At 39.8% G+C, this 25,643-nt stretch overlaps 4 protein-coding genes and 1 non-coding gene across 5 annotated transcripts in view; 3 read left to right on the top strand and 2 right to left on the bottom strand.

Moving 5' to 3' along the window:
- Positions 1 to 6,021: 6,021 nt before the first annotated feature.
- On the bottom strand, positions 6,022 to 10,637 carry b4gat1 (beta-1,4-glucuronyltransferase 1). The gene is made up of 2 exons (XM_034230345.1): positions 9,229 to 10,637; positions 6,022 to 7,620 (listed from the first exon to the last, which is right to left on the bottom strand). Exons 1-2 carry the CDS (start codon positions 10,330 to 10,332, stop codon positions 7,429 to 7,431), a joined length of 1,296 nt encoding a protein of 431 aa, XP_034086236.1. The 5' UTR covers positions 10,333 to 10,637; the 3' UTR covers positions 6,022 to 7,428.
- A 239-nt stretch (positions 10,638 to 10,876) lies between these two features.
- On the top strand, positions 10,877 to 10,958 carry trnas-gcu. The gene has a single exon. It is a non-coding gene; the product is annotated as a tRNA-Ser (tRNA).
- A 1,434-nt stretch (positions 10,959 to 12,392) lies between these two features.
- On the bottom strand, positions 12,393 to 17,360 carry pfdn2 (prefoldin subunit 2). Its single transcript, XM_034230409.1, has 4 exons — positions 17,217 to 17,360; positions 16,359 to 16,447; positions 16,132 to 16,255; positions 12,393 to 13,603 (listed from the first exon to the last, which is right to left on the bottom strand). Exons 1-4 carry the CDS (start codon positions 17,301 to 17,303, stop codon positions 13,412 to 13,414), a joined length of 492 nt encoding a protein of 163 aa, XP_034086300.1. The 5' UTR covers positions 17,304 to 17,360; the 3' UTR covers positions 12,393 to 13,411.
- A 713-nt stretch (positions 17,361 to 18,073) lies between these two features.
- On the top strand, positions 18,074 to 21,088 carry nit1 (nitrilase 1). The gene is made up of 6 exons (XM_034230408.1): positions 18,074 to 18,301; positions 18,591 to 18,824; positions 19,271 to 19,374; positions 19,491 to 19,627; positions 19,875 to 20,000; positions 20,114 to 21,088. The coding sequence occupies exons 1-6, from the start codon at positions 18,213 to 18,215 to the stop codon at positions 20,378 to 20,380; spliced, it is 957 nt and encodes a 318-aa protein (XP_034086299.1). The 5' UTR covers positions 18,074 to 18,212; the 3' UTR covers positions 20,381 to 21,088.
- A 619-nt stretch (positions 21,089 to 21,707) lies between these two features.
- The window catches only part of clcn3 (chloride channel 3), a 36,006-nt gene continuing 32,070 nt past the window's right edge, over positions 21,708 to 25,643 (top strand). Inside the window, 1 exon segment of the mRNA XM_034230375.1 lies at positions 21,708 to 21,910. The gene's annotated coding sequence lies outside the window, so the exon portion shown is untranslated.

Below are 25,643 nucleotides of genomic sequence, written 5' to 3'. Positions count from 1 at the left end.
TTTCCAATCACAATGGTAAAAGTATGATGATAAATTGCCTAATCTAGATTCTACCTGCTAATCAGTTTGGTATATAATTTAGGCTTGTGTAGTGTTAAGAAATCATGTTTTGCAGACCGTTTTTACAGTTAGTTTACAAGATTTAATTGCTCTATGTATTTTTTGTAACTGTAAGTGATACAAGACTCAAACTAACTTTAAATCGTTTTGCATCTATAAGAAATGTCCTGCATTTACTTTGCACCTTTTTTATTAGATATTACTATTATTATTAAAAATTCAAGTGTCCATATGCATACTGACTTATTAAGTGTAAATATTGCCAATATTGCATGGCCACGTAGCACCCCCACGCAGGCTCCGATGCAGAGCCAGTTTTGTGCAGACAGTCCTGCCCCTCCAGACAACCAAACAAGCAGCAAGGACCAACATCTGGGAAGATGATGGCAAAGAAATGACACACGAGCTCTTGAATGGCTGGACAGAGGAATCACACCAACGGAAAGCCTCGCTAGTGGCCACGACCTTGGCTGGACAACCTGGAGGTCACTTAATAGACTGCGTGTGGAACAGGGGAGGTGCAAAGCACTGATGAAAGTGTGGAACTACACCACAGAAGACATGTGCAGCTGTGGATCAGTGCAGACAATGTCCCACCTACTGGCCCGATACTGGCAGAACGACATCTGAGATTGCTACGGACTCGAAGAAGAAGAAGTCTAAATAGACGTGTTGCCTTAGTTAGCTTGTCGTATGTATAGTAGGGCTGCACGATTTGGGGAAATAATCTAATTGCGATTTTTCTGACAGATATTGCGATTCGATTTGCGATATTTGTTTTTAAGCGATCCAACGGAGGTTTATTGTAAAGTGCGGCCATATCTCCGGCTAGGAAGGTCGCATCAACATGCTCCCGTCTCTAGCACCCCGAGCTCCGAGTGAAAGAACTAAACTTACATGAAACTTCCGTTGGGTTGCTTTAAAGTCAAGCTTCAGTTTAAGATTCACCCTGTAATAGAAACATGTGATGGAGCATCACTAACCTGACTCAGATGGTTTGTTTCACCAAACCATCTAGGAAAGCTCCATTGGAAGCCATTTGGAAAGGGCAGGCACTTTCAAAAATACTTGGCAGGTGATTGGATCAATCTGTCTATCACCTTCTATCATGGGCCACTTCTGATTGGTTAACAATGACTGGTACATGTGGAGCACAGTACTTCTGATTGGTTAACAATGACTGATACATGTGGAGCACAGCACTTCTGATTGGTGTGGAGGACTGACACACAAGAATAAAAAAATAAAAAAGATTTGATAATTGCATCATTTAAAATCGCGATTTCGATTTAAAATCGATTAATCGTTCAGCCCTAATGTATAGAGCACAGTAGTTTTAATATTATCATTACTTGTCTTTCCAACTCTTTTTTATACGTGCACCATACACACTCTGACACGATGACAGCAAGAAACTTCCCAAAACAGTAGTGAAAACAAAAAGTCACCCTCACTTTGGCTTATATTGATTTTGTCCTGTTGTGCGATGCTTTGATATGAGGGCTCAACAAAAATGTAATCTGTCATATAAATCCAACTCAATAAAGCAGATGTAATACAGGAGATTAATTATATCAACTGGAGTGTGTATTCGCCCAGGCTGCTTGATATCACCACAGGTTATTTATCGTAAATCATGCTGATTTTAATAGACTTTTCAAACAGAAATAAGGAAAATGTGTCGGTAATCGCATCTTTAGCGCAGCCTAATTATATCACTGAAGTTCTTTAGGGAGTAATTGTTGTCAAACATTGTATCAAAGCTTTCATAATCCGTTATGACATCAATCGATCAATACTGGCAGAATGAATTCTCGTATATGATTGTTTGTGCGTGAGGGGTCGAGAACATATGTTTCACTGCCTCACTTTGTGGTGTATGGACATTTTCTGTATAACATGATGAGTGTTAATGATTACTAACCTGTCTGTATTTTCTTGTGTACACGTCTTTTGTGTGTTTTCCCGCTGTGTTCATGGGACAGCAGGGGCGGGAGGATAAGCGCTTGGTGAGAAGGATTACCTATATCTGTTAGGCCTCCTTTTGTTTCCCCCGGGCAGTGTCACGTCTCATTACTTCTGTACTCCAGCCTGGCTTTAGCAGGATACATTTAAAACGCAGGCAGCCTGGCCGTCCAAGAACACCAGGTTTAGACGCAGAGTGATATGTGCGCGCTTTGCCTGAGAGGCTTTCTTCATTAAGCAGGCAGGTTAACTTCTTCCAAAGCTGCCATTGATGGCAATTAAGTTAAGGCTCATCGTCTGGTTACAATATCTCGCTTTCAAAGATGTCTTTGAGCTCACTTCACGTAATGAACATGTGACGACGAAGGGGAGGCTATACAGCAAGAAAGCAAGGTGTACTAGAGGACATTTATTAATAGGACTGCAACTAACATTTATTTCATTATTGATTCATCTGCCATTTTTTTCCTAGAATGATTGATTAATCATGGTGAAGCAGCGTTCAGTTGTTATGCTCAAAATATCTGGAACAAACTCTCAGAAACCTGCAGGTCCGCTGCAACTCTTACTGCTTTTAACTCCAGGCTGAAGACTTTTATTTTGGCGCTGCTTTTAATTGAGCTATTCATATCTTACATTGCACTGTAACTTTTAATCATGTATTTTTTCTTTTAATGTTTATTTTACTTTGCTTTTTAATGACTGTTTTTAAATGCCATTTTCTTAATGTCTTTTTGTAGAGCACTTTGAATGACCTTGTGTTGAAAGGTGCTGGTTAGGGTTGGGGTTAGGGTTTGGTTAGGCAACAAACTTGGTCAGTTGTAAAATATTAGAAGTAGTGAAGTATGTCCATCCAAGTTGCAGTTAAATTCCAAGGCCATTACTTAATTATCAAAGTAGTTGCCACTTATGTTTCTGTCGATCAACTAATTCATTAGTCGATTAATTGTAGCAGCTTTTTTAGACAGAAGCATTGCCACAACAATAGAGCTAGAAAAAAATCTGATATGAATTCGATTTTTTTTGTAATTGTCCATGTTAAAATGCCGAACGTGAAAAGGTTCCAGCATCTCAAATGTGAGGTTTTGCTGCTTGTCTCTATTTAATATCATTATAAATTCAAAATCAGATAATAAGATAAAACAAGATATTTAGGAATGTCACACAAGGCTCACATTGCAGTTCTAACTACTTTATAGTGATTGTATTTATAGGAAAAGCACAGACAAGATGAAGGCTTTAGTACATTTGTAATATGCCTGGTTTGGGACACTAGGGGATAATTGAATGATTAAGATAACTCCTGGAATGTACAAAATAATAATGGGAATGTTTCAATACATTATAGTTTGATAAGTTGATCATAACCATGCCAACCTGTCCTGACAAGTCAAAAAGTGTCTTAAACAAACCTCACATTTGTTTCAACCTGCCAGGAAACAGCAGTAACGTGTTGAATTCAGCGCACTATTGTCTAAATCTACCCAAATACCCAATTATGTAAGTGTCATCTATTTGTAAGTCAGTTCGTACTCTTATATACTACATCCTAAATCCCCTTTGAAACACTCCAGTTAACAAACATTCATTCAGTAGTTGTTAAGATCTCTTCAACCATTCCTCTAAAAACATTTGGCCTAATCACTTGCAAATCCTTCCAGTCAAGTGGCTCATTAGAAGAAACCAGTTAAGCTGAATGGCATAAACATCCTCCATAGACCTTTTCTATTCAAACTGCTGTTAAACATGCTACAGTGGACAAACAGCCCACTCGTTCGGAACCCAGTTCATTTTGCGAATTCCTTTCATCCGCATGGGTCATTGACTCCTTCTTCCTCACCCGTGCGCTGACCCAGAAGGGCCTACAACGCCTGCATGTTGACCCCTTGCTCTCGTTGCCCTCACCCTCCCTCTCGAGGAACCTCCTTCCCCCCCCGTGCCGCCCGCTCATCTCGCCCTCCAGCTGGTTCCCTGCACTGTCCAGAAGCCGTGGAGCTCTCCCAGCTAATCTAGATTGCGGGAGGCCTCCCTCCTGCCAGCCAACACAAGAGAAGACAGCCCTAATTGCTTATGTCGTAAAGCTCTCTGACCCAGATAAGCCTGCACTCCCCAAAGCTGTCGATATAACCCCACTTTACCTCACCAAACCTGCCTCTCCTGATCCACACAAGCCGCTCCCCCCTTACATTTCTGCACCTTCTGCCACATTATTAACACCAAGGACAGGGGGATGACGATGGGGAGATGGACATGAACATCGTGGGTTGGCCAAACATGAGTAGTCATTTAAAAATAGTTTTTTAAAGATTTGCATGAAAACAACTTATTTTTGAATAAATCTGGTAGAGCTGGGCAATATGAACAAATATTATATACAACAACTTTTTTTACCACAGCATAACGATATCTAAGAGCATTCAGAAAATATTTACACAATGAGAATTATGATAAACAATCAGTAATGTGAATTTAAGGACTAAGCAGGTAAAATAAATAAAAGGGCAAGTCTGAAAGAGTCTACTACATAACTTTTAGTAATGCTGCCTTTAAAACCAGGAAAAGACAACACTTTGGATATTAGGATCCCCAAAATCTAAGAGGATATCTAGTGTCATATCCTGATATTATTGAAATATTGATCGGTTCTCAAACCAAATATAGGATTATTTAAATGCAGTAATAATCTGCCCGGAAAATGTATAAAATATTAGTCGGTACGTTGGAGTAAGAGCACATGTCCAAAGAGAAAGGCGTGATTACTTGAACCAAAAATGAAAAGTACCATATATAGAAAGAAATGAAACAACCTTTTGTATTGCTGCCTTTAAAACCAGGAAAAGATAACACGTACAAATTAGGATCTCCAAAATATAAATGTCTAGTATCATATCCTGATTGGTATAGATATATTGCCCCGTCTGTCAAACCAAATGTAGGATGAATATTCTTCCCCATAAATATATAAAATACAAATCACTACATTGGAGTAAGAGCACATGTCGGAAGAGAAAGGCGTGATTACTTATTGACCCAAAAGTGAAAAGTATCAGATATTTAGAAACGACGCAAAGGTGTATGTTGTTTATGTTTGTGCTCAATATAAGCCCATCTAAAGCATGGAGTTGCATGTGAATGGAGGCCGCATGCCTGGCTCATGATTTAGCCCGGTAATGCAGGATTAGCCACAAAACACCACAGAGCCTCGGACGGTTGTCAAGCGCCGAATGTCACACGTGCTCTACTTTACCAACAGATGGCTTTACCACTGATCGACACTTCGGGCGACTTTTAAGCTCCGCCACCACAGATATTTAGATATTATTTATCTTCTATGCTCACTTTCTAATAAGGAGATATAAATGCGATATAATGAAAAAACTTCCAGAAATATTACTCTAGCAGTTTTGCCCTTTGGGTCGCATTACAGAATATCAACTTCTTACTGAGAAGTCCTTAAAGTCCACTTTAAAACAGATCCTAATTACTAAATAGGAGCTTTTAATTGGATGCAACCCTGACTCGCCCTGTAATCACCCATCACATGCTATTGGTGCAGGGATGCGTTTAAACCCCCCATCTTAAGCCATGTTACACCACAGGTTAATGTCAACTGTGCCAAGTACTAGCTGAACGATACACCTACTGATATCTTGTAGTTTTTCTCGCTGTGACAAAACTACAAAACCCTACACAATTTCAGACAGTTGAAATCAGTGACATCTGCTGTATTGTGTTTGTAAGTTTCATATTTCTTGACATACTTTATTTCTCGGTCTGTCCCCTCTTACGCTACTACAACGGTTATTTAAGTGATACTTCCTGAAACACTGTTGACATGACTTGTCACTCCAAATCCCTCCAGTGAAGTGAATTGATTGGATTTGCGCATTTCCAAGTGCTCAAAGAGCTTTCCGCTCACTAAGGAAGTTGTTCATAAGTTGTAGACTGCATCTTGTATAATATTTAAAAGCAAAATCAGTGACAGTTACAAACAAATCAGGCATTATATTTTGTTTTATCACCAAATAAAACGCAGTTTCCACATCACATCATCACAAATAATGTTCAAATTGATACAAAACTAAATTCTAAATGAATTTCTAAAACAAAAATGTTCCATGCCCAACATCATTTTTCACACCAAACACAAACTTGTGCTACAGTTTTCCTGCTGGGGTTTATTTTAAGTCCAGTTGAAGGAAAACATTTTACAATAAATATATCATAAACACTGCAAATGTGGAAGGAAAACATATTTAAATCTCTGTTAAAATCAACAATAACAACGTAACACTTAAAAGTAACCAAACGGCAATGGATACGCATACTTTCCAGGTATTTTGTTTGTATGAAAATAGTGGTGGTCAAAGTACTGTGCCAGTATGTTTCAGAATAATACGAGAGATTAAGATCAATAACTTTAGACTGCTTTTGTTTGAGGTTTACATTTTGATTGTGCAGTATTTGTATCCATGCTACATTTCTACCTGAGTCCACTGGCCCCATCATATACTTCAAGAGAAAGAAACCCAACTCTAGATAATCTAAGCGACTACCAGCGTCAAATCCTCGTTTTCCACAGTGTTGGCAAAATCATAGTCATACAATGTTCTGTGTAAAGTTTCCCAGTGTTTGTTTACCCGGACAGTTTGTGGCAAGAAAAAGCACTGACATGATATGAGAACATCAAAATGTGCAGATAGTTGAAACACAGAGTAAATGTACATCCTCTGGTATTGCGTAATCCCTGCTGCACACTAATATATACGGTATGCTGCAATACTGCATTTAACACTAGTGTCTGTTGCCCTCTGGTGGTCTGACCACATCGATTGGCACAACATTTGAAGGAAACAAACTATTTAAACTTGATATAAAGTGATGCATTTGTTAAAAAAACTGGGTTTGTAGTTTACCTCATAATCAGATTGCGATGCCATTTTGTTTCAATTCATTATTAGTACTCAATAGCCGAAAATATCTTAGAAAAAAGATATTCTTGACCCTTTGCCCGTATTCAAAGTCCAATGGATTTTTTTTGTTGCTATAGTATATCTGCGTTATGTTACAGTACATAACCTGAGGTTAGGACTTTTGTTTCTTAGGATATCTCTAAGTATATGTAGAGATTTTCTTTGTATCTGGACAAGCTCAAACATTTTGTAAAATAGAAAGCGTACCTCTAATTATTATACATTTTGGATTTTGATTCCAAAAAGTTGCTTGCCAGTTTTTCAGTCTTGATTGATCACTTCTTTCTTTCTGTCCCAACCAGCAGAAATGTTTTACTTGATATAAATCCAAGAGTTGCCGTCAGAATTTAAAAGAAAAACTGGTTCATTTTAGAAGAACAACGTACGACGTCCATTTCAGCAGGAGACAGATTTCATTAGAGAAGCAGGATCAGCAGCGTCGGTTGGAGGATGGGTATTTTGTTTTCAGGCCCTCTTTGAAGCTGCGAAACAGAACCCGGTTGCGTTTGTTCTCCTCGTCCTTCTTGGCGTGAAACTCCCCCTGGATCTTGAATCCCCGGTGCACCAAGAAAGCTGAGCTCAGCACCGAGAACTTGTATCCAGCGATGTGGAGCTCGCAGGCCTGAGGGGGGAGACAGAAAGACAGGGTGAGCAGCAGACAGACATGGAGGTGTGAAGATGTGAAAGGAAAAAGAGAGGAGACAAGAGGACAGGGAAGGTGAGAAGAAAGATAACGGCAAGGACAGACAAGGAAACAAGAAAGAAGAGCTGAAATATGGAAATACACTGAACAAAAATATAAACGCAACACTTTTGTTTTTGCTCCCATTTTTCATGAGATGAACTCAAAGATCTAAAACATTTTCTATATACACAAAATAATCATTTCTCTCAAATATTGTTCACAAATCTGAAAAAATCTGTGATAGTGAGCACTTCTCCTTTGCCGAGATAATCCATCCCACCTCACAGGTGTGGCATATCAAGATGCTGATTAGACAGCATGATTATTGCACAGGTGTGCCTTAGGCTGGCCACAATAAAAGGCCACTCTGAAACGTGCAGTTTTGCTTTATTGGGGGGGTCTGGGGGGGTCCGAAAACCAGTCGGTATCTGGTGTGAGGGGTAGGGTTAGGGTTAGGGTAATGTTGTGAATCGAGTGGCCTGTGTTCGTCGTCCATAACATACGCCTGCCCATACCATAACCCCACCACCACCATGGGCCACTCGATTCACAACATTACCCTAACCCTAACCCTAACCCTAATCCTACCCCTCACACCAGATACTGACTGGTTTTTGGACCCCCCCAGACCCCCCCAATAAAGCAAAACTGCACGTTTCAGAGTGGCCTTTTATTGTGGCCAGCCTAAGGCACACCTGTGCAATAATCATGCTGTCTAATCAGCATCTTGATATGCCACACCTGTGAGGTGGGATGGATTATCTCGGCAAAGGAGAAGTGCTCACTATCACAGATTTTTTCAGATTTGTGAACAATATGAGAGAAATGGTTATTTTGTGTATATAGAAAATGTTTTAGATCTTTGAGTTCATCTCATGAAAAATGGGAGCAAAAACAAAAGTGTTGCGTTTATATTTTTGTTCAGTGTAAGATGCATAGAAGCGAGGTCAAAGGGAATCATGAATAGTATGGTTTTCTCAGACTTCAGAAAACTCCTTTCAGAACAGGATACCATAAGTCTACAGGTTCTACAACTTTGGACAGTTGGTTAGACAAAAACATTGATAAGTAAATAATGCATCAACTCGCCTCATCAGTCAAATGTGTTTTGCTAATACTGTAAATCTTGCAATGGATTGCATCAGCACTGCGAGAATAAAAAGGGACTCAATTATACGTCATAGAAAAGGATTAAATGAACTAGGCTAATAAAATCCTAAAGGTTTCTTATTGTCAACTTACCTTATTGTTTGAAAGTATAATAGCACTTTCTAATGCTTTTTTGGTTGTAAAAGAGACAATAAGACGCGGGTGATTTTGTGATTAAATATATGCTGCAGTCTAATCAGTGCAAGAGAAGGAAGTTATGACAGAAACGTCACTTTTTTGCACGTTTTCATGTCAACTTGTTGTGCATTAAACAATATACAAACAGGACAAAAACAGTTCAATTGCATAACTTTGTTTCAACTGAATTTCACAGTGTTCATCAGCTAGAATGTGGACTTTGAGGATATAAGTGTCAAATGTTGAAATTGTACAAACCTGGCTGATACGATTGAATCCATATTGCTTGAAGTTCTCATCATAGAGGGGCACAGTGTGGGGCCCGATGTAGAAAGGCTCCCAGGGATCAACCCAGGTAAGCGTGTAGCCAACTTCCAGGGGTTCGGATCCTCTAACGTGGCTGTTGACCCACCGCGAGTAGTTGGTGGGGGCCTGACAGCGAGAACACAGCTCTTCATAAAAGGGCCGGACCTCACCGACCTGGTAGAGCTGAACCAACTCTGCCTTGTTTCCGGGCATCTTCCTTGCGTGGCGGATCTCAAAGGCAGGCAACACAAAAACCTCATCACTCGCTGTCTCACGCCCCAAGATCATGGCCTCAAACTGCTGGTGGAGGTCAGCGCTCGGCATCATGTCGATGTCAATGACGAGGATGTAGGAGGACTCTGTGCCACCTCGGGCTACGTTACGCAGGAGGTTGTTGGGGTAGGAGACGTTTCCACTGATGGCATAGTTCTTGTATTTATCCCTGTGCGTCTCCAGTCTGGAAAACACAGAGGCACAGTCTTCAAGCCCTGCAAAATGCTCACGGTCCTGCTCAGGGAAACTGGCCATCTCTCCTGAGAGGCACACCAAGTGGAAGTCCACCAGAGACTGAATCTGGGGGCAGAAGAAGCTGAGAGCATAAACCAGAGCTGTGGCAAACTTGACATCTTGCCCGTGTGCGAATATGGCCACAGAGAGAGGGTTGTGCCACCTTTCCACAAGAGATTCCAGGTGATGCAGGTTGTTGATGGTTGTGTGTGTGGCTAATGCCAGGACATGGGAACTGGGGATGGACCCTGGTTTATGATTTGTGGTGAAATCACTTTTTATCAAGTTCTTGTACACCCGATACTGACCACTGTTGTCAAAGATCCCTCCAGTAGACAGGGAGAACCTCAGACGTTCCTTCCGTGAGTTTTTCTCGGGGTGCCCATTCTTCTTGCCCTCAGAGCCTCCAAAAAGCTCAGAGTACCGGTACCGCTGCTGATTACCGTGAAACTTGGATAAGAAGGACAGGTAAAAGAGCTGCAGGAGCGCCACTATCAGCAGAGCACTCAGCACCACTTTGAAAACCGAGCATTTCTTGGACAGATGCATTCCAGAGAAACTGCAAACTGGACAACTAGTGTGCACAAAGCAGCTCCAAACACCGGAGCAAGCAGCTGTTTCCTTGAGCTATTTCTGTCCTAGCATTACCCACATTGCTATCACAATGCTAACAGTGCAACCTATCAGGGTGGAAATACAACAAATACTTGCACATTCTGCTGGTTACTGGCATAGCTGCTCCAGATATTCATGCAGCTCTCGATAGCACGAAAACAAAACGACGGATCTAATCCTCTCTGCGTGATCTTCGTGCAAAAATAATTGTTGCAACCATTCTGCTTTGATGCGACAGCGGCGCATGTAGATACGTAATAACCGTAATGTCGGGAGTAGAGGCGCAACATAATGTGATCTTTTAGCATAGTATAGCATATTGCTCGTTAGCTAGCTGTTTAGTGTTGGATGAAATAGGTAATGCCACTATTTCGTTAGTCTTTGTGAAAGCGTACTGTAACAAAAATGAATAAAGAATATGTTTTCCATGATTTGTATCGTCTATAAAATTGTCTGCGCATATATTCGTAGATCCACAGACGAGGTGGCCGAGTGGTTAAGGCGATGGACTGCTAATCCATTGTGCTCTGCACGCGTGGGTTCGAATCCCATCCTCGTCGATATCTATTTTCATTTTTGACTGTTATGTCATTTGCTCATATAGTCATTATGTTTGGCAAAATAATCACATGTGAGAGCATTGCTACACGGTTCTCTCTTTTATATGTATTTACTCTTGCACTATATCCTATTATCTTCATACATATACACACTGAGTATCATTATTTATCATATCTTATATTAAGTTTACACTGTTAACGTTGTTATTTTAGCGCCACTCACTTTACAATTGTCTCCTAACGTTCTATTCTCATTCAGTTTATGTATGTCATGTCTTTCTTTTTATTCTTTAAATTGTTTAACTTGATTGTGTTACTTACTGGTAAGCTTCTATACTTTTTTTAATGTATTTATTTCCTTGTACTGCATCAACAATTCAAATTCCCTGCTGGTTATCAATAAACGTCTATTTTAGCATAGATAGATAGATATGTCGAATAATATAATCTAGTGATGCACGATAATTATCGGTCCGATATTAGGAATTATGACGTCATCCCGATAAACCCGATAAAAGTATTAATAGCCCCGATAATATACAATATATTTTTTGGGTAAAAAAAAAGAAAAAATACTGCGGTGTGGGTGGATTGGGATGAGGGGCGCTTGTTTTTCACTCGGCTCCTCCCGTTTGCCAGTACTAGGTATTAGTGGTTTAGGAAGAGGGGAGTTTTTCACAAATCCAGCTATCAAATTAGGGAGCCTAACTCATGCCTGGTTGTGACGTAAAAGGTCTGCGGCCGTGAAGCCAGGACAGTAAACAAACATGTCGTCGGTAGTATGGGACTATTTCAAAGTTTCAGAGTTAGATAGTTCGCTTGCTATTTGTATTAACAAATGCAATGCAGAAGTTCCACGAGGAGGGGAAAAAGGCAACGAGCTATAATACTTCCAACCTGATTAGTCACCTGAAACATCGCCATCGCTACGATGGTGTGTTAAAAGAGTACGAAGACGCCTGCGCTGCTAAACTAGCGGCGAATCCAAAGCCAGCTGCACAGTAAAAACTGTTCTTGGCTTTGTTTTGTTCATAGTATTAATGCTCATGTCATTTGCTCACTACTAGTCTTTTTTTTACCACCAGGTGTGCAAAAACTACAGGTACATTTAATATATATATTATATTATTATCGGTATCGGTCTTGAGAAGCAGGAAGTTATCGGTATCGGTTTCAAAAAACCAATATCGTGCATCCCTAAATTACATTTATATTCGTCTTCAATATATTGAGGGACAAACATAGAGGTGATAGTAATTTTGTTTGATGTTCTTTTTGGAAAAACTTAATCTCCTACAAAACCAGGAATGTGAATTGTGTTCATTTTAATCCAGGTCGCAACAGTTACAGCTGTGATGTTAAATTGTAAACATCTGATTACTCTAAGGGCTTTGTGGCACACGGTAACAATGATGTAAGACAACACACAGAAAGAACATTTGAGAAACATTTTTTAATGACCATTAACAAAAACATTGTTGTCCTCACGACTACATGAACAGTGCTGACAAAAACATCAGGTCATTTTAGACAGAGTTCAGAAATGAATTCAACATAGCTCAAACATGTGCTATAGACCAGACTACAACTTTTGTTGTGTTTTTAATAATGAGGCTTTATCATCAAGGTTGTGGTGGTAGTACTGACTTATGGTCACATCATGATGTCCGCTTTATTAACCTCTGTACAAAAGCTGACCACACATTTATATGAATACAAACCAGCAGCCATTCTGTGCATGGAGACAATTTTACGAGTCATGAATTACAGAGGCTTAAAAAAGCTGACGTTCATTTTGATCTATAGTGACATGTTTACTGTATATTATCTTGTTCATGCTCATAACACATGTTGTCAAAATGTCTTCAAGGACCTGAACTGCCTTGGCAAGGGTCACTTCTTGCAAAGCTCAACCTAATTCAGGGCCCTATGAAATCAGATTTTTTTGTACGTTGTAAGTCAAAAGTCTTAAGTTAACAAACATTCACTTTTCATCTGTGCACTCCTGTCTTGCATTTTCTAAACATCTGATTTTTTTATTTCTTCTTTGAATTTTTTATTAGGCATCCTTGAAACTGTATATTAATAAGTGGATTACATTTTGCCGTACTCTGATAGTGAAGTATTTATTTGCTCATGCGTAAATGATAGTAAGACGAAAACAAGAACTTACAATTCAATTATTTAATTTAGGCCACAATATTCTAGAAAAAGAAAGTCAGCTTCACTGAAAGGCAGATTTAAGACAAACAACCTACATTTGTATAAGCACTAGCATTCACATGTGTGAGTCGGTGTCTGTTGCAAAGTACCTCAGTACCAAGTGCAGTATCTGAGCAGAAATGTAATCAAAATCAAGTGTGAGAAGATACATTTTAAATTGTGTGACTACAACCATATTTTAGGTACTGGAGAAATCATAAGGCCCTACGGTCGCTCTCAATAATAACAAACTACGACACTAAAACGCCAGCTCCGCTTTTAGACCCGCCGTCTTTGTTGTCACTGGAAGATGCCGCCGACTGGCCCTGTGCCTCCGCTTCACCTTCCCCCACCAACCGGATGTTGTAGCGTTCCCTGTACTCTGTGAGGTCCCGCCCTTTCGTCTGCATCTGCTTGTTGATGGACTCGATTAATTTGGAGATCTGTGGAGATAAAAGAAAAGGACACTTGGGATTAAATGCAGCAATTCGTCTGGTCTTCAACCTTCCTAAATTCTCCCACACCACGCCGCTCCCTCCACTGGCTTCCGGTAACTGCTAGAATCCACTTCAAGACACTGGTACTTGCGTACCATGCTGCGAATGGATCTGGCCCTTCCTACATCCAGGACATGGTTAAACCGTACACCCCAGCACGTGCACTCCGCTCTGCATCAACCAAACGGCTCACTGCACCCTCGCTGCGAAGGGGACCCAAGTTCCCATCAGCAAAAACACGTGGGTTTGCTATCCTGGATCCAAAATGGTGGAATGAGCTCCCCATTGACATCAGGACAGCAGATAGCTTACACACCTTCCGGCGCAGACTGAAAACTCATCTCTTTCGACTCCACTTCGAGCGATATAACTATTAACAAAGCACTTATATACTAATAAAGGGCTGGCTTATCTAAAGCCAGTTGAGTAGCACTTGAAATGTTTTTGCTCTATGAAGCCTGATGTACTTATATGATTCTGTTTTCTTCAAGGTTGTATTTTGTTGGTCGAACGCACTTATTGTAAGTCGCTTTGGATAAAAGCGTCAGCTAAATGCAATGTAATGTAAAAGCAATTTAAAATTCATATTCCAACAGTAATGCACTAATATTGTGTCGATAGGCTCGGTAATCCTTACAATACAATGAATCACCACAATGCGTAATAGTTGTTCTGTTTCCATGATTGCTAAAACAATTTGCTGGTGACATACACAGGGCAGAGTCCTGCACGGGTCTGATTTTCAAGACCCGCTCCCGCCCCGCACCCGCGACGTGCAATACCGAACCCCGCACATATTGCCAATTAGTTCCGCAACCCGACCGACCCGTCGGCACAAGATCCGCAACCCGCATATATATATGAGCAGTGAAAACTTGCAATTATTAACACACGCAGTTGCATATTTGTCTCAAAAAGCGTGGGATGTTGGTTATTTTCTCCATCTAGGATGACACCAAAAGCCTCCCAGACGTTGGATTTCGCTCTTGAGGAAGTGTTATTGAAAATGCTGTATTCTCCGCTAGAGAGCTTCACCTCAGCCATTTCGAATGTGATGCTCTCAGCAGCAGATTGATGGCTGCAGAGGTTATGATTATGCGCGGTCCCACGGGGGAGAGGTCTGAGGATTTAAACATTAAACTAAATTATTTTAATACATTTATTATGCAACACCCGCGACCCGACCATCTTTGTTTTACCCAGAACCGAACCCGGAAAAAATAGTTAAAAAAAATATCACCCGCGAATCACTTTTTTTGCGGGTCACCCGTCGGATACCCGACGCAGGACTCTAGACACAGGGTTCCTGCAGGTTTCACCAACTCAAATTTAAGACTTTTTAAGACCACTTTGAATAGAATTTAAGACCTATTTCACGGCAAGAAAGTATGAAGGAAAATTGCTAGGAAAGAAGAAATTCATCCCATAATGACTTACAAAGTAAATGTATTCATGTTCAGCATAACACTACACTGAACTGTGTTAGCGTGTTAGACAAAAAGTGTGTGTGTGTGTCAAGAGCTATAGTCAGAGCTCCGCTGTCTTCATGCTGTTGTATCATTGGTGTTTTAGCTACGGTATTTAGCGTCCACAGCACCTCCGCTTTTAGGGTTGACGTAGACTCAAACGTCGCCCGGAGGTCCCCCGGTGTTGTTGCGGGAGTAGCTGCACTAGCTAACGCTACATTAGGCTAAACAAACGATAATTTATTTTGCAAAAGGTGCGGTGGGCTTCAAACACATTCCCCTCCACTGGTTTCAACCAAGCACTAAATTCGATGTTTTCCAACCAAATACGGTTGAACTTACACTTCCCCATATTTATTTGTATGTAGATTCGAAGATACCTAATTTCTGACTGCCGCTAGCTGAAGCTTGGTTGCTAGGTTACTAGCTGGGTGTTCTCCGATAAGGGGCCGGGGGAAACAAAGTTAATGAGTTAAAGGTTTTGAATGATTACTGATTCCATGTTGATTTATTTCGATACAAATTGTTGGGGGGAACTGAAAGGCTCTTACTTTGCAGCCCGGACATTTCCCCCAACGCGATCGCAACACAGAAGTACCTTTCAAATCCGATCATTTTTAAGACCTAAATCATATTTAGGTCTTAAATTCTTTTTATATGTTTCTAGTTATTGTGCTTTTTATTATGTTTTTAATTCTCCCATTGTGTTATTTAATATTGTAGTTACTGCCTGTACAGCACTCTGGTCAACTGAAGGTTGTTTTAAATGTGCTATATAAATAAATAAAGATTGAGATAAAATAAAGATATTTAAGAACTTTCTTATTTTTTTGATCATATTTAAGACCTTTTTAAAGCCTTAAATTCTGATTATCAAATTTAAGACTTTTTAAGACCCCGCGGGAACCCTGTTACAATACAATGAATCACCAAAATGCGTAATAGTGGTTGTTCTGTTTCCATGATTGCTGAAACAATTTGCTGGTGACATAAAGATGAATGCATTACCTGTTCTTTGTTAGACTCCAAGGCTGGTAGAACTTCTTTTACCGTCCTCTCCACCAACACTCCTCCTACAAGACGAAAGCATTTCCTCGAAGGATCCACTTCCTTCAGGGTTTCAATTACTAAGCTGGATGGAGGGGGGAAAAAAATGTAGACAACAAGTGATGTTATAAACAAAGAATTACACCTCACAGATTCAATAAGCAGATGTGTGAGTATCCTCTACCAACCTGTGCTCATTGATATCCATCTCGAAATCTGCAGATTTAGAGGCCATACTGCGCTGCTCCTGACGCATCCTTTGAAATGTTGCCACCACCTGACACACAAAAAAACACCATCAGAAACAATACAGCCTCACACTGTCACGGTATTAATCTCAGTTTGAATCAGGTACTGCAGTGATAACACATTTCCTGTATTGACCATCAATCAAACAAGTCAAATGTTTAGCGAGTACATTTCTTTTGACTTTTACAACCTAAGGAAAACAGTTTTATTCTAGTCTATTTTAACCATTGTTTTTAGCTTGCACTTTTTATGTTAAGTCTCATTCTGCTTTTACTTCAGTGACCTTATATTTGTGTGCATAAGAAAAAATGTACTCAGGATATATTTACTTGTTATTAAAAGCCACAGTGCACACTTTCTTAATCTATACAGTACACTATTTCTATATGTTACTGTCCTTTCAGTAGATTGGTATATTAGAGAGTATTCAAATGTATTCGCTATATTTGTATAGTGTGTAGATAGGTTTTCAGTAATACAAATAGCTCCAGCCCTCACACTGACTTTCACTGAGAAACACTATTCAGCACAGCACACAATCCACTTATAAGTGTATGCTTATTCAAATGCAGTTAACGCATTGATACAAGCACATAAACTCTTTATAAATGTAGGCTCCTTATATGGCTTCACTCTGTTTTGTGTGATGAGAAGGCAGAATGCTGGCGATGGGGAAGCTAATGTTAGCATCGGCTAGCTGGGAGCCACGTTTTCGGCTTTAGCTCCACCGGATTGAACCACAGAAAGACTATCGCGGGTGTACCGACTGAAGCAGACCGGGCTGGAGGGGACGGTACCTGCTCGGCAGACGGGCCGGACGGCTTTCCTCCGGCGCTGCTGCCGCTGCTGGATTTGCTAACCGTGCTGCTACTGTTGGCTGCCATCTTGGAAGGGTGTTGCTGAGAAGGACCCCGAGCAGAATGTATAGGGATGCTTGTTGTGTGCCTGTGCGGAAATATATATGTTTTACTTTGAGTTTTGAGGGCATCTTGTATTATTAATGTTGCAACACTGCCATCTCCTCGAGATACAGTCGGTCATATTTTCTTAATCAGTATACTCTTTACCATTATCTGTTCCTGTTTGCACCAATGTCTTTTTCAGTTATGTCCATTAAAAGGCACAGTATTTTCCTCTGAAAGGTAGTGCAGTATGGAGAAACATTGGACTTAAAACAGATAGATCGCAATAAAAAAAATATATATAATCAAAACATCTTTAAATAAACGTCAGCTGTAAAAAGTAATAACAAAAATTGTGAAATTCATAATTGATCAATTATTCAAAGTTCAACATGTCAACTGACCAAGTGGAAAACTCTCTGGTGTCAAGATAAATATATTATCAATATTAAGATAAGTGCAGGATTCATGTTTCTACGTTATCTACGAATCGTTTGTTCATTTTGGAGATTTATTTTTTAATCCATTTTAAATTGGTTAAAGTACGCCCAAACCACCAACACTCTACCAACCACAAAGCCTTAAAAACATAACAAATACATGTTAATTGTTCAAGATAATCATCTCAATATGTATTGTTTTAAAAAATCTATTAAAATATAAAATGTAATCAATCCTCTACACCAGTGTTGTTACAAATGCAGTCCAGCAGCTGGAGCCAGTGTGCCTTCATGCTGGTTTCTATCCTTTCGAAATAAGGAAGAAGAAGAAGAAGAAGAAAGTAGCACTGCTAATCCTTCCTGCTGTACACTAACCACACTGGACGTATTAATGTGCTACTAACTTGGACTAAACAGGGGAGGTGAAGCTCTGTCAGCGTCACTGGGACCAATGTTCACGGCCAGGTGCATTTTGGGAACATCTGCAAAGTATTTGACCTCTCTCCCAGCTCAGAGACAACAGATCAAGCTCCAAAACAGGTGTTTATTATTCTGACTAGAGAATTTATTGTTATGCGTCTCTCTAAACAAGGTTAAATTATGATAAAGACTACATTCGTATTGTGTTATGTAAATATATGTGACCGGCAGAAAGAGCATCAATACATTTTATAGCTATTGATCCAGATATTGCATTTAAAGGTCCCACTATCCTAATAAGTACAATATGATAGGAGACACAATAACTAGTGCAGTTAATGATCAAACATAACATATTTGCCAGTCATGCTGCTTTTGTGCACATAATAACCACCTCTTCTCCCTGCAGGATGTCGACCTCACTTCGCTCGGTGGCTGCAGTGTGTCAGGTGACAGCCACCCCGGATAAACAGGCTAACTTCTCCGCCTGTAAACAGCTGGTGGAGGAGGCCAAGGGGCGAGGGGCCAGCATGGTCTTCCTGCCCGAGGCCTTCGATTACATCGGATCCAGCCGAGAGGAGACGCTGTCGCTGTCCGAGAGTCTGACAGGAGACACAATCTCACAATACTCTCAGCTGGCCAGGTACACACTGTTTTCTAATCATTGACATAGGTCCAATGTTTTGTCGTTGTTTGGGGCAGACATTTTTCTTCAGTCAGATATTTTTCAATAAGCTGCTGGCTGAGAGCAGGATACACTACTCTTACACATGTATAATCTTGCATAGATTTAAGCTCCTTCCAAGCAAATGAGGTACACAAAAAGGTGTTTTACTTCCTGATTCTTGCCTTACGAATCTACTGTTGGCTTCATGAATGAATAAAAAGATAGAAACTTTATGTCCTGTAGTATTTGGAGCTAGGGAAACGGTGAGGTTCAGTATGTTTATTTTAACATAGTGTAAATGTGTATTCTATAGCCTAGTAAATATGTTGGTTATGTGTATCCATCAGCAGGCACTTCAAGATTTGAAAAATAAGCACTTTTTCAGGATTTCTTTATGTATTTTTTAACCACTCCTTTTTCAGGAAGCTGGAAGTGTGGCTGTCTCTTGGAGGATTTCATGAACGAGGACATAACTGGGAGTCTGACAGACGAATCTACAACAGTCACATCATAATTAACGATAACGGTACTGTTCATCACTCTCTTTAAAATCCCACTCAGTTGCACACAGAAACATTAATTATTTTCCACTTGATGATTCCTTATGGTACACATTCTGACACGTTGTCATTGCACCCACAGGTGAAATCATTTCAGTCTACAGGAAGTCCCATTTATTTGACGTGGAGCTGCCAGAAAAAGGCGTTTCACTTAAAGAAAGTGCCTTCACCATCCCTGGACCCTCCCTCGTGTCTCCAGTCCAAACTCCCATCGGCAAGGTGTCCTTTATAACCCTCATTATAGAGTAGACTTGTAAACGCACAGGAAATCTTCATATTAGATGAGAGAAAACTACAAAAGTTAGGAAATATAAGTACATTTTGCCAGCTCTGTAATCTCAATATTAAACGCTAGCCAGAAAATATTTGAGATTGGAAAGAAAGTGTTTCCTATCTCTATTTAAACTTATTTAAATCAGCTTGTTCTTAGTCTTGGTTTTTAACTATTCTCTTTTTGTTTCCCCAGGTTGGCCTGGGCATCTGCTATGATCTGAGGTTCCCAGAGTTATCACTGGCTCTGCAAAGGCAAGGCGCTGATATTCTAACCTACCCATCAGCCTTCACTGTAGCCACAGGAGCAGCTCACTGGGAGGTGGGATGAGTCACAATACAACTATATGTGTTGGCTTACTAGTGCTTACAAAGACAGGATATCTATTAGATTGAAACCCAAGCAAAACACAAACTTGATGTCTTTTTATCTAGGTGTTACTGCGTGCACGGGCAATAGAGACTCAGTGTTTCGTCCTGGCGGCGGCGCAGGTCGGCCGGCACCATGAGAAGCGCTCGTCGTACGGCCACGCCCTCGCCGTGGACCCCTGGGGTGAGGTGCTGGGAGACTGTGGAGGGGAGAAGCCAGGCATGGTGCTGGTGGAGATCGACCTGGAGAAGGTCAGCAGCACCAGGAGGAACATGCCGGTCCAACAGCACCGCAGAAACACTGATTTTTATCAAAGTCTGGAGAAGAGTTGACTACAAGAGAAGAGCAAAAATCTAACTCTGAGTCACTGAAAGGACGAGGCTGACAGGAAATCAGTTTGAATACAGGAAACACACTAATCAGAAAAGTGTCTTTGGTTATATGTTTCAAAGACTTTCAGGTGGATAAGGAATAAGTGGATAAGGAATAAGTGGATAAGGAAACGTCATGAGCACTTTGATTTGAAGTGATTTTTCACGAGGATTAAACGAGAATGTTTTATGTTGTTTAATCAGATATAGCAGGTGGAGATATGTGTTCACTGTGTGAGGAGAGAAGCATATATTGTTCTCAAATCAAGCTTTTACTGATTAAATATCAACTAATGTAAGCATGAAAAAACATATCTTGATGAAATAAATATGTAAAGTTTATCGCAGCTTCTGACGCGGTTTAAAGAAATCAGCCATTTAGCTTAACATTGAAGTCATCTTGTCATTACTGCTGTAGTTTATCTAATTTCTATTTGTACTCAACCAAAATCAAAAAGCACAGATCAGACCTAATGAGTCTAAATGCTGTATAATGGTCAGTAGATGGCGCTGTTGGGCAGTAACACTATCAGAAAAAGGAGGACATGGCAGTAAAAAAGTGAAAGCTTCCTGAAATACACTGACCTGTGGTTCTAATGGATATTTACAAATCCACTTTCCTGGGTTTCAATGAAATACTGTCGTGCTTAAAGATTATTATAAACCCTTCGCTTGGTTTGTTTGTCTATTGTTTCTTCACTTTCTTTATTTTGTTTGATGGTAGCACATTATCAACATGTCCATAAAAAAAAAAAAAACATGTATCCATCCCGGAAGACTTGTTAAAGTGGCTCCTGGTTTTGCTGAGAACGACCAATTATCTTATAAATCTTATATAAAGTGTGAAAATCCACATTTTTTAAATTGTATTTAAACTTGTAACCAATCCTGTTTACATAAGAAAAATGCAATACTCTCTCCTTTAAAAAAATGCTTGAATCATTATGGATTAATATATTCACAGTCAAATTCCTTCATATTTAATAACAAAAAATGCCATAAAATAAATTATTGTAACTGCGCTTTCTAAGTATCCTTATTACGTCATTGTTCTTCAGATTCATTGAGTAGATAGTCTATGAAATATCACATTACTTTGTATTTCAGAGTTTTCTACAGTGTGGTATTGGCCCTTTTACACAAGTTAAATCTCTAAGTGCCTTCTCTGGCGATGCATAACTACACAACACCATTTGTCATTTGTATGTTCTGCCTCCACTGTGTATTATCCCGTTTGATTTGCACTGGATGAATTATTGATCCCATTCTCTCCTCCCTGCCTGTTCGAACATCACACAGACTGTGGGTGGTTTCTGCTGTAAGGCTGGGAAACAGGAAGTGAACGTCACTGACACAGGAATGGGACTGAAAAAAGAAAACACCATGATGATGAGGAGAATGTCAAATCCACTCGTGTAGCAAACACAAATCCCCGTTTCAACTGCAGGGAAAGAGGATGCATTGTGGAGCTGGAATTGAGGCAACAGGAAGGTAGGTGGCTGTCTGTGTTTATCAGCGGTAATGACGGTATGTTAATTTAAGGAAAGGAGGTCTGTGAGTGTGTTTCACCATCCGAGGCCATCCATCCATACTCATACCGCTGAGTATGGATGTTAGCTCGTTGTCTAGCTTGTGTGAATTATCTGCAAATTCGCTTAACGAATGTATTTTGTGCAGAAAATGACGCTTTCTGTGGTGTAAGGCCCTCGGCTGTTTGCTAAGTGACGCTGAAGTTTCACAATTCATCGACTGCATGAAAACCGTCCCATCTTCATGTGCTTTCCCCCGGTTATTTCACCATGAAATGCAGATGTTACGTTAATGCATGCACTGCTTTCGGCTGAGCATTTGCTGAAATCATCCACGCTTTTCCCTCAGTACAGCATGTAGCTGAATGTAGCTTGTAATTCAGTGTGAGCGCTTCTTTAGAGTGTGAAAAGTTGGGCTTGATAACAAACGCTGTAATTTAGAACCGTGAGTTCTAGTCGACTAAATGATTGGTCGATTATGAGGAATTTATTGCTAGTTAATTGTATTACACATCATTGTTAAAGTGTCAGAAAATGCTTCTGAAATATAGAGATTACGTTCTTTCTCTGTTATTTATAATATGTAATACAATATATTTGGATTTTGGACTTGCAAAACAGTTAAAGACATCACTTTGTTAGCGAGAAACTGAAATGCACATTTTTTTTAAATTAAATTACAATTTCTTGGTTAGTTAAATGTGAGAAAAAAAGGAAAAATGCTCAAATACATGTTCCAGAAGCCTACATCATGTCACATCAAGGCTTATTTAGTCTAATCAAAAGTCCAAACCTGAGAGATTTTCATCTCACAATGATATAAGGCTATGGCTATGGCTCAGTGGGTTAGTGCTCAGTGGGTTAGTGCTCAGTGGGTTAGTGCGCTGATCTTCGAATCAGAGGATAGCAAGTTCGAGTCCCACTGCAGTGTTGTTTCCCTGGGCAAGACACTTCACCCCAAATTGCTCCTGTGGGGATTGTCCATAGTACTGAATGTATGTAAGTCGCTTTGGATAAAAGTGTCTAACAAGTGACATGTAGTAATAATAATAATATAAAACAGCGAAAGGAAGGAAACACACATTTTAGGAGCTGGCATCGGCATAATTGTTTGAGTTTTTGCTTGTTGAATAACTTTTACAATGAACTAAAAACATGTATATTTAAGACTATTTGTAACCTCCTTCTGTGAAAAGATTATTTACATTACCGCTTGATATTCATTTTATTCCATTTCCCACAGCCCCATTCACTAACACATGTCGACAAGATATACTTCACACCAAAGTAGGGTAATGTTAAACATAACCCGGAGTTAATGTTTTCGCGCTGTTACTTCTTCGCTCCATCCCTTCTAAGGTATTCAATTTATGATTGACGGACCCTCCTCTCATTGTAGAGTCCTTCTCTTTCCAGCCAGCATCAAAGACTGATCAAACCAAAGGCACTGCTCCACCTTATTAAATCTGCTATGGCTGTTGGTTTAATCAGCGCTCCTGATTGTGTTACGTCTGTCTGGAGTGTTGCCGTCATGTTGGTTAAACATGACCGGCTTAGAGAGTTACATTCACAGAGTCCAGTTAAGTGTTTACCCCCCCCCCCCCCCTCCTAAACAGTTATCCTGTAGTTAATGACCTTTAAGTAGAAAGTCAGATTTCAGACTTTAGCAACTTCATTTGAATCTTATATTTAAAATATCAGACTTAAATTAACATCCTCATAACAACATTTATTTTTAAAAGTTCTCACAAAATGGTTAGTATCATGCAATTGAAGCACAATGAGATTCCTTAATGCACATCCGGTCATTTTTCACCCCTAAATTAGGTATGTTCACTAGTCTGTTAGATTTGAATCAGACTCCTTATTATTATTCTAGGATGCATCCACTGCTGTCTCCTAAGTGATATAATGTGCTCAGACTGGTGGAGGCTGGATCAAATTGATAGCTGAAAACGCCTCATTGATCACACACACACACACACACACACACACACACACACACACACACACACACACACACACACACACACACACACACACACACACACACACACACACACACACACACACACACACACACACAAACCAAGACACACACTCTAAAGGATTTCTTGAATGGCTGCATTTTGTTTTTATTTCGAAGCAGGCCAGAAAGAGCATGTATTATTCATCTTAAAGAATTCATTTTGTAAACGTTGGAACTTCCTTTATCTTCAATCCGGCCTGTCGAATCCTTTTTTTCACGAATTGTTTTTACCTTAAGACGTATAATTCAAAGGTATTTAATTTAAATTAGTTGCAGGTTAACATAATGCAAACTTAATGATTTGGAAAAATAAAAGATGATATGTTAATTATGATGTAAATCCACTTAAAGCTGTAAATACAACTTCAACATAATATTTGGTTTTTGTCCTGCGTAGTATTTTCTCTAATTGACCTCGGCAGTTAGCTAGTGCTGCATGTTAAGATAAGATACGATTAACTTTATTGATCCCAACTTGGGGGGACATTCTTTCGCCAGGACTATGTAAGAAAATAAATAATGTTAGAATGAAATAGAGCAAAAAATAAACACACAAACATCTCAAAATAGAAACTAAAACAGAACTAAAATATATTCATATTGACAGAGAAAAACGTATATCTGAAGACTATCTGTCAAATTTAAAATATGAAGAAATTAGAGCTAACAAACTTTAATTGTTTATTATTATTATTGAGGAGTCCATGCTGCGTGATGGATGTTTAGCTACACAGCGATCCATATATTGATCTCTGGCTGCCGTTTGAAGGATGTGTGTCAACTCATCGTCTGGGGGAGGTGTGAGCCGGTCGGTTAGATAGAGGGAGGGAAAACTGCTGAGTCACATCCCAGCAACAGTAGCCTGGGCAACACCTCCATAGTGACCAGCCGGAGGAAGATAACGGCCCTCGCTGCTCAACTAAATTGTGTAACATCGGCAGACCCTGCAGCATTTTGTTCCCTTGCTGTTGTTATCGACCTCCACACACACACACACACACACACACTCCCTCCGCCTTCTCTTTAGATGATCCACGTCCTCAAACGGCAACATGAAATCTGACACGTAGGATAGTAGCCCCCTCAGTAAGCAACACACTGTCGTCTCCCTGGCATGATTACTGTTTTGATCACTGTTACAAAAGAAGAGAGACATGAACAATGTTCTGCAAATGAAACGTATAAAAGACATGAGGCTCAGCTTGAGATGTTCAGTTCAGTCCCAACTGTCTGTTTTAAAAAGGTCATTTCAAGCTATTAACATGTGTTTTATGATCTCACTCTAATGTGTCCTGGTTAGCATTTTCATTCCTTTGGGATCAAACTAAACCACAAAGCTTATTTTCAATTAGAGATGCCCTGATTCCAATATAATTAAGAAATATAATTGACAGTATACAGATACATCTTTCTTTGTCAAATTAAATCGTTTGTTGCTAATAAAACATTGACTATTAAAGTTATAAGTTACAGATGCTTTACTCAACTTTGCTCTAACAAACCTCAAAATCAAAGTGCTCCAGGTTTAAATCAAATCCAATTGAAAATTAAATCCATGTTATCAACTTGATCTACTTTATCTCTTGTCCCAGGAGAAAAGGGTCAGTTTCTGTCCATCCCGCTGTGTGGGGCGTTCAAACATTATGCGTGTTGATATTTGCAAATA

This window comes from Gymnodraco acuticeps, unplaced genomic scaffold (assembly GCF_902827175.1).
Source record: "Gymnodraco acuticeps unplaced genomic scaffold, fGymAcu1.1, whole genome shotgun sequence".
NCBI lineage: Eukaryota > Metazoa > Chordata > Actinopteri > Perciformes > Bathydraconidae > Gymnodraco > Gymnodraco acuticeps.
This window is presented reverse-complemented; position numbering and strand designations above follow the sequence as displayed.